Here is an 8,952-nt window from a genome sequence, read left to right as displayed (position 1 = left end):
TTTTTTATTTACATGTTCAAAGTTTTCCAAAATTTTAATATCTAAATTAAAAGTAAAAATTTATTTTTATTAAGTCCTAAGTTTCATTCGATTCTGTATGTGTACTGCTCGTTCAAAAAAAGCAAGATAGAAAGGTTATAAAATAACGCAGAGTGCATAATTTTACCACTATGAGCATTGAGCAGTCTATCGCATTAAATGTTGGGTTAGCTTTCACTGATTGAGTTGTGATTGAGCTGTAGACTGTGAGGTACACATTAAATAAAAAGTATTATCGAAGAGTACATTTAGTAGGTCAGTAATTCTTTTATGTATTTGTTATTAATATTTTTTAAAAAAGGTTATTCTATTTACGATTTATAGAACAATTCGTTTTTCTTAGAAGTTAAAGCTAATTCAAGAAAACCCACTTTTCTATTCTTTTTGTGCTATGTCCGAAGAAGGTGAATGGTGATTACTGAAAATGGAAGCTATATTTCATGAAAAGGTACTTATTTTGCTTGAGCCCCTTGTATTTATCTTGTTTTCCTCCAAAATGAAGCTTGGAATTGCTTTTAATATTTCGGATTAACTCGATCAATTGATTAATTATTTCTAGCAACAAGGCTCCCTATGTGCCCAGCATTGCTTAAATGCTCTGTTACAAGGGCCGTATTTTACACCAGTAGACTTGGCTACCTTAGCCCAAAGAATGGATGAAGAGGAACGTATGAGAATGGCCGAATCAGGAGTGGACACGGATGATTATCAAAAATTTATACAGGTTAGTCTTCTTTTTTTTATTTTGCTTGGCTTTATAATTTCAGTAAAATTTCCACAATATAGTGAAATGAGCCAATGATGTAATCAGTTATTCTTTATTTATACTGTGTAGGTAGATAGTTGGTGGTGATAGGCGGTAGATGATTCATTGCCAGCGAAAAAAATTATGAATCCTTATTTAAGCTAAACTTAGACCGTTATCAAATTACTTAACGATAACAAAACGAAAAAATTAACTCTTTGCAAAAAGTGCACATTTGTATATAAATATTGGAGCGATTTCTATTTTTACGTTAATTGCGAGCGATATTTTTGGAATAAAATTATGTCAAGTCATTATTTGGAATGATTTGTTGTTTTTAAGTTTGCTCGTTTCGTAAAAAACATTTTTAGCTACCATTTCTAGTTTTTTCTGATTTTAACATTATTTAAAGAATTAATTTTGAACGATTTTGTAAGCCATTATTTGATTTTCAAAACTTTATAGTGGAAATTTTTTCTTACAGTGAAATTTTCTCGACCCCATTGATCCCTCTATAGATGAAAGACTCCAGCTTTCTTAATACTTTCTGGAATTCTAAATTTCAGGACTTTGTGTTTCCTCTACAGGATTCCTTTGTGGTTCCTTTATTTTGTTTTATTTGCGTTAACCTGTTTTTATTAAAAGCTAAATTATAGATAAATTTGTTCTTTTACTTTTGCGCTGTATTGTTCCTTGATTCTTATGAATGATCAATCAGATTCTGAGAATACGTATCATGTATGTAATGCTATTTTAAATTCATGGAAGTAGGTCTGAATAATGAATGCAATACTTGCAATTTCGAATGAAAAAAAAAAAAAAAAAATGATAAAATACATTAACTGATTTTTTTGATGTTGTTTATTAAGTAATATCAAATAGTAAAAAATATGTCAAAGTTTAATTCTTCTACTCTAAAAAAAAAACGTTTTCCTGTAATTGATGGATATTTCACTTTTTACCGTCGAAAATATTGAGGAAGTTCTGATTGGATGGCTGGCAGTGACAGATCGTGGTAAAAAACTTAATTAATTGGTAATGAAATCCTAAAATCAAGGTTGCCTCTGATACTTATATAGCTTCTTGCATTAATATCATTTTGATTCTGTCCCCAGACGAAAAAAGTTGAAATCTAAATTAGATAAAAATCAAACTGTAGTTTAGAAGTCTTATTATAAATAATTTTCTGGGTAAAAATATTATAAAAAAATAAAAGTAAGATTAGCAATTTAATAAGTAGTTAAACATTAAACATTTATATCAATACCAAGAAAATAATCCCAAATTTCTGTTTACTGACAGGGAATTTGATAACGGTCTAAGTTTAGCTTAAATAAGGATTCATAATTTTTTTTGCTGGCAATGAATCATCTAATAATACGTCTTTTTAATTGACTTTATCTTTTAAATAAAGAATCACAGTACTCTTAGTCATTCGTGTTTTTTAATTGACTTTATCTTTCAAATAATATTCACTATTAATTAATCATAAGCTAATGTTATTAATATTAGAAGTGTCAGAGTTGATTGCGTTCTCTACTACTAGTTTCAGATGGAATTTACGTTGAAATTTGTTATATTTCCGTCCCGTTTTTAAAAGTCATTTATATTTTGAATCGCTTAAATGTGTAGCAGCATTGTTAATTATTTGGTGGCTTGTTTTAAGGGAAGATGAATTTCGAAATCCCTGGTCGAAACAGCTTGCTAGAAGGACAGATTAAAAACTATAATCTTAATTTTGTTTGTGTACCTATTGTAGGAGTTTTGCGAATCTGGAGATTCTTTTCTCCCGACGTCTGAGCATTAAAGATCTGTCCAATATGAAAGTAAATGCTTTCTTCAGGGCTAAAAAAGGTTTACTGTGATCCTGATGCACGGGAAAAAAGTCCCAGAGCTCACATAGCTGTGATCAGAAAACCGATGGGACTTTCGTTCACTCTCATGCTGTTCAAGGTAGTCTTGTTCGTTCAACAATCTAAAATACTCCAAGAATTGACTTTGCGGCGAAGGTGGATATTCTGAAGTTTCGTTTTTTCAGGCACTCATATTTTTTTAGCTGCCGTTTTTCCGTTTTAAATGTTTCCTGAGCTAGTTCTGAAATGATTCTTTCAATTTCACTTAGCGAATACTATACTTACTACCACTTTTTGATTATATCTTCAACTTCAGACTATGGACAGAATTACAGACTGCATCAGAGAGGTTAAAAGCTCACATTATTTTGCTAAAGTTGGAGATGACCTGAAGTATCAACTTGTGTGTGGGCATGGTAATCTGCACCCGACCTATTTTTTTTTTTTTTGCTTTGGCGCGGCTAAAAAAATCCGATTACAAATTTTCCAGATTTAATGAGAATTTCTTTTTTTCTTCACATAGCAACCATCGGGGAATATGGACGATAGTGGTTACTTCTCGGTGCAAGTGATAAGTTCGGCGTTAGAAGTCTGGGGTCTTGAATTAGTTCCCTATAATAGTTCGGAACCTCTAGCCACTCAGGCGCAGCAACAACCCGAGTAAGCATCTGTTATATCTTCATAATTTTATTAGTTATTTAAATGTTTTCCAATTATTATTGTATTATTATTTATTTTCTAGAAATATGGTCGCTTATATATGCAATTATAGAGATCATTGGTTTACAATTAGAAAATTAGGACATCAGTGGTTTAATCTGAACTCATTGTTAAGTGGCCCTCAGCTTATCTCTACCACATATCTTTCAATATTTTTGGCTCAACTGCAGCAGGAAGGTAGGCAAGCGAACCTTACTTTGGCCATACTATTATATTGACTGTAGTATATTGCTCAAAAGCGGTTGTTATAAATCATTAACATTTAATTATTTACTCTTTTTTTTTTATCCAGGTTATTCAATATTCGTAGTGAGAGGTGGTTTGCCCCCTTGCAGTGCGGATGATTTACTGAAAGTCACGCCAGCGGTGCAGATAGCTAGGCCGTCAATCAAAGTACGATCGCCGTCAGAAACTGAACTGCAAAAAGCGATCAAGTAATGTTCCATAAACTAGAAAACAAATATCATATTTGCATTTCATCGTTTTTGAGAATCGTATGAAATGATTTTTTTTTTTTCTTTTTCCTTTTTTGAAGACTCAGCCTAGGAGAGTCTGTAAATGAGGAAGAGGAAAGCGATATAGAGAGAGCTATCAAGCTGAGTCTGGCTGAGCAAGGACCTGATCCATCTTTAGATAAAGCTATACAGATGAGTCTTCAATTAAATTCAGCACCCGGTACAAGTGAGTTTTTTATTTATGTTGTGTACTGCGAACCATGAATCTGTTGTGCTTCTCTTACTGGTGCACCTCTGAGAAATCTCAGATTCTGGGAGGGTTTTAGGAAGGGTATGCTCTCCTCTTACATTGGTACCTAAATACTTACAAAAAAAAAAAAAAATTTTGAACTAATAATTTTGAGGCAACTCTGTAGGTTTTCGCCAAAATTAGGTCCATTTTCTTTAAATTTGGCGTACAAATTTCATAAATGTAGACCTATAACGTTTTCTTTTGAGATTTTCGTCCCGGAAAATTCGATGAAGGGTACTTTCTGAGATAGGCGTGATTCCTCCCTAGTACCATTTCTCTGTAATGAAAACTGTTATGGTGTGTAAAGCGTTCTTTTAAAAATGATAAATATCTTCATAATTGAAATAATAATAATTGATCTTGAAATTATTTCCAAGAAAATTCCTCAACTGATGGTGTAGTATGTTCGTAGTTACTTTCATCTCATCTCGATATGCATATACAGTCGACTCTCGATAAATCGAAATCCAAGGGACTACAAGAAAAATTCGAATTATCGAGACTTCGAATTATCAAGAAGGGGGAAAAAAAATTCGAATTATTAAGAGTTTTTATTATGTATATATGTATGTACATATGTATATTGAAAATACGTATGAGCTTACCTAAGTTTTAGACATATAGCCTCAAGTAAAAAAGTAAAAATAATGAAAACGATAAAAAAGAACAAAAAAATTACATATGTATTAACATTTAAATAAATAATAATATACATATGTACCTAATTAAAAAAATGAAGAACAGTTTTTTGTAACAATGTGGCTTGACTTAGAATTGTAGAATGCGTTGATGGTGGAATATTGAAAGTTTTGGCGATATATTCTTTTTTCGAACCACTTTTCACGGCCGCGATACACAGTAAGGGGGACGTACTTCCCATCGAGACAAACTAAGAAAGAGAATTGGAAAGTTAAACTGGGCTGAAAGGAGGTAATCATTACGCAGGAAATGAACAATGAGCGGAAAATGAGAAGTAAACATTATTAGGGAAAATTCGAATTATAAAGAGGTTGAAGCGGCCTCGTTCGAATTATAGAGCGTTCTCTCGCTCTGTTATTAAGAAAAGGATTTCGAGTTATCGAACTTTTCTAAATACACTGAATTTTTTCGATTTACCGAAGTTAGCAGCTGTAGAGTTCTAATTATCGAAAAATTCGAATTATCGAGAGTCGACTGTATCGATCGCCACCCTATCCTAATTCTAGAATCTAGAGAGTTCACAGATCTTCCGTTCTATATGTGCAAAACTTAAACTAATCTATATACGTTGCTATTATTTTTAAATGTCTTAAATATTGAGATTTGTATTAATTAATTTTTTTGTGAAGGTACCCCTCAGGCTGGGGAAAATTCCAGAACCAGCGTAGATCAGAGGTATTTATCTTTGTTTTTTTTAATTACTGCGGCTATCTTTTATTTCATCGTAAATAATTCATATTTTTATAAAAGTATATTGAAATTTGTAGTGAAATCAACAATAAAATTTTGTTTTAGTTAAATATTTTTTTTTTCAATTGTTTTGATTTTTTTTTAAAAGATCGAATTGTTAGAATATAAATAACTTTAGTCTTTTTAAATGAAGCAAAAACGTCTTCATCAGTTTTACATAAAACATATAATTAGATAAGAAAAACAAAAACAAACAAATCGTAAGCCTTTTAACCCTGATGAGAAAACCAAACAGTTTTTCTTGGTATAATGGGTTCACAGTCCCGCTGAATTAGATGATGATGAGGAAGAGTTGGCGGCCGCGATGAGACTCAGCCTGGAAGCGGAAGTTTTACCATCATCGCCCATCAAAACGGAAACCACGACCAATAATTGTGACGACGCGCCAACTGCTGGTTTTCGAGCTACATCAGCAGCCCCTATACCAACCACCTCATCTACAGGTTAGTGGAAGTCTACTCACAAGGCTGCAATTTTTCTTGCGAGTTCTATAAAAATAATTTTTGTTTGAATATAATTTTTTATTTATTTAAAATTTATTTACTTTTATTTAATTTATCGAAAAGATAGTTTATTTCTTAAAAGAAACATCTAAAAACCATTTATCAGTACAAATTTTCTTCATTTATTTTACCAGGAATTACTCTGGCGAAATCTTCGTCACACTGACGATGCCACTGTCTCACATTACAAATGCGCTGCATTTCTGAAGATTTAGTACTCCTATTTTTTTTATTAAAATAAACTAACTTCCTTCTTGAGCTACAAAATTACATAATCTTAAAATTTGGTAAATATAAAATTCATCATACTTGGTGAATTGATTATTATTATAAACTTTTTAGATTTTATGCGCTACTAAACCAAAAAAAAATAGCAAAAATAAAAAACTAATTATTATGGAAAGTGGGAAAATTGTGCATGTTAAACTGCATTCAAGGACATTGTGGCGGAACTAAAATTAATTGTACATTGCGAACTTGATCTATTTGTGCCCCTCTATTTTTTTTTTTTTTTTTGTAGCAGGTAAAACTTGCTCAGCACACATTCAAGTTGAGAAAACTCAGGATCTGAGACGATTCTTGGGTAACAAAACTATTTGCATCTCCAAAAGAATATCTAAGACGACTTTGAATGATGGCAGTTTTTAGCAGTTCTAGGCCAAACTCACCAAATTAACAATGCACCTTAAGGCAATCCTTACAGCTTGCGAAATCCTTTTTTTGTTTTGTTTTTTAACTCAGATCGCTTCTGGTTATCTGGAAGTCTTTACCTTGTCTTCTTCGGCTATCCACTGCTTCCTTCATTATCCCGTTCAATGGAGATGAGTGAATTTTCAAATTATTGAACCCCCACCCCGAGAAAACAAAATCTTAATGCGCCCCTAATTTAAAAGTAAGTAGTCTACAAAATGTAGGGGCCGCTGTATTACAGCGGTTTTAGACAAATAGTAGCTCCGCCACTGCTACAAATTTATTATAAATTATTAACATTAGCTTGGGGCTTATCGATTTATAACTTAAAATGCTTGTTATTTTATTATGATCGAAAGTTTAAGGTTGGTATGATTTGATTTTATTTGGATTAATACATATTGAAACTAAAAATATGTATTAATACAAAAAGTGAATATAATAATAATATATTATTTAAATCAGACTATCAATTCGCACTTATTGGGTTGTCTGAATATTTAAAAAAAAAAAAATCGGCAAAGTACATTCCACAAGACATCACCTGAATATAAAAATTTACAAGATTCTGTGTTTTGACTCTCTATTTTTTTTTTTCTTTCTTTTTACATTCCTACAGAAAGTGTAGATCCAGAAGAAGTGCGCAAGAGACGGCTTGCTTATTTGGAAAGAAAATCTCTAACTAGTAATAATAAAGTGAAGGCAGAAGTTTCTTCTAATAGATAACATACAGAACTGAGTAATAATGGCTACCTAGTAAGATAGAATAACTAATCTGGACAAGCAACACCTTGTTATATGTTGAGCTCGACCAGCTATTAACAGTAAACAAGGCAACACAACTAAATAATAGTAATAATAAAAATTATTTAAATAAACTTGAAACAGTATTACCTTAGAAAAATTCCTTCATATAAAAACTTCTCTATCCTTTTAAGAATTTATTGAGAAATCTTTTTATTTTTATTTTTGTTTCGTTCTTCCTGCCATCATCATCTTCTTCGTAAAGAAAATGTTTATAAAAGAGAATGATAAGAATACAAACTTTGTAAATAAAAGTTAATACTTAATGTTTTTAAATATATTTATTAGTTTGAGAAAACAAATCTTGATAATCTCTCTCTCTCTCTAATTATTAGTTAGAAAATTATTATATTAAGCCTGTGCTTTTTTATTTTATCTTCTAATTACCAAATAAATTTAGTATATCTGCTTACATTTAAGTTCAAATTGTAAACAACAGTAACAGTAACAACAGTTTCTAGCAAACTGTTACTGATTAGTGTTCCGCCAGTGGTCGCTTTCTATTAGATTCCTAAGTTTTTACCCTAAAAAAGATGTTATTAGTTTTCGGCACCCATTATTTAAAAAAAAGAAGAAGAAGGTAATTACCAGGACATCTGTATTTCTAAAATGCTTTAGACGCAAGAAAAAAAGTTTTCTATGAAATGTTTGAATAACATAACGGAAACAAATTATTCCCCAATATTCATTGACTAAATTCGTACAGAAAAATGTTTTTTTTTTTTTTACTTCAAAGAAAATTCAGCCTCTTTGAGGACAGTAAGTCTTTCTAATCAACGGCACAGAACAGAACTCGAATCTATGACTTTTTGTTGGAACAAACATGAATAAAAAATTAAAATAGAAAAAAATTAACCAATAATATTTTCTTCTCACAATTATTAACAATTTTCTCCACGCTGCACTTTTTAACTATTTTTAAGAATTATTGTGAACAATTTATAATCAAGTGTGGAATAAATTCATCTTTTGAAAGAGGCACCTTTAAAGTAAACCCTAAAGAGGTTACCTTCTAGTAAATGTGGTTAATTAAGATAAAGAAGTTGCAGGCATGGCTTTTTTTTTTTAAGGAGTAATTTTTGTTTTGCTGTACCCTAATTTATTTAAAAGGTTAGAAAATATGATTGATATTCGATTGTACAATTTAAGCGTCTTGAATCTCTTCAAGTATAACAGTGAAGAAAAATGTAACCTGCAATTTTAAAATTAAGTTTAAATTGTTTATAGTAAATCTTTCATGGATTACTCTCTCAATTGTATTGTACTTAACAAATCGTCATGACAAAATTTATGTAAATTATATAGTTTCAATTTGTTATCTGTAAATAATAGCTAAATATATTTTATGACTCTGTTTTACTTTAAACTGTTAAAAATAAATAAATAAAAAAAAAACTTAAAA

At 30.8% G+C, this 8,952-nt stretch overlaps 1 protein-coding gene and 1 long non-coding RNA gene across 4 annotated transcripts; one reads left to right on the top strand and one right to left on the bottom strand.

Moving 5' to 3' along the window:
* The first annotated feature begins 40 nt into the window (after window positions 1-40).
* Window positions 41-8,952, top strand: LOC141450145 (ataxin-3-like). Of its 3 annotated transcripts, XR_012455953.1 has the most exons (11): window positions 44-294; window positions 383-487; window positions 599-763; window positions 3,161-3,297; window positions 3,380-3,534; window positions 3,650-3,791; window positions 3,893-4,038; window positions 5,433-5,478; window positions 5,815-5,996; window positions 6,191-6,343; window positions 7,366-8,952. XR_012455953.1 is itself a non-coding variant. In XM_074120270.1 (10 exons), exons 2-10 carry the CDS (start codon window positions 464-466, stop codon window positions 7,470-7,472), a joined length of 1,104 nt encoding a protein of 367 aa, XP_073976371.1. In that variant the 5' UTR covers window positions 41-294; window positions 364-463; the 3' UTR covers window positions 7,473-8,952. The 3 variants fall into 3 exon arrangements, 2 of the variants coding, with proteins under 2 accessions (XP_073976371.1, XP_073976370.1); XM_074120270.1 differs by lacking the exon at window positions 6,191-6,343 and having other exon boundaries at window positions 41-294; window positions 364-487; XM_074120269.1 differs by lacking the exon at window positions 6,191-6,343 and having other exon boundaries at window positions 42-294.
* On the bottom strand, window positions 771-3,165 carry LOC141450149 (uncharacterized). Its single transcript, XR_012455954.1, has 2 exons — window positions 2,535-3,165; window positions 771-1,916 (listed from the first exon to the last, which is right to left on the bottom strand). It is a non-coding gene; the product is annotated as an uncharacterized lncRNA (long non-coding RNA).

The sequence above is a fragment of the Rhodnius prolixus genome, unplaced genomic scaffold, assembly GCF_049639745.1.
Source record: "Rhodnius prolixus isolate KJV_2025 unplaced genomic scaffold, Rpr scaffold_2, whole genome shotgun sequence".
In the NCBI taxonomy this organism is placed as follows: domain Eukaryota; kingdom Metazoa; phylum Arthropoda; class Insecta; order Hemiptera; family Reduviidae; genus Rhodnius; species Rhodnius prolixus.
The sequence above is the reverse complement of the archived record's forward strand: the minus strand, read 5'-3'. Positions and strand labels throughout refer to the sequence as shown.

What these genes read in the sequence shown, in the direction of transcription:
- LOC141450145 (XM_074120270.1), top strand. Translation starts at nt 464, where the DNA reads ATGGAAGCTATATTTCATGAAAAG. An exon ending in AAATTCAGCACCCGGTACAA is followed by an intron (nt 4,039 to 5,432) that starts GTGAGTTTTTTA and finishes TTTTTTGTGAAG; the next exon opens with GTACCCCTCAGGCTGGGGAA. An exon ending in ACCAACCACCTCATCTACAG is followed by an intron (nt 5,997 to 7,365) that starts GTTAGTGGAAGT and finishes ACATTCCTACAG; the next exon opens with AAAGTGTAGATCCAGAAGAA.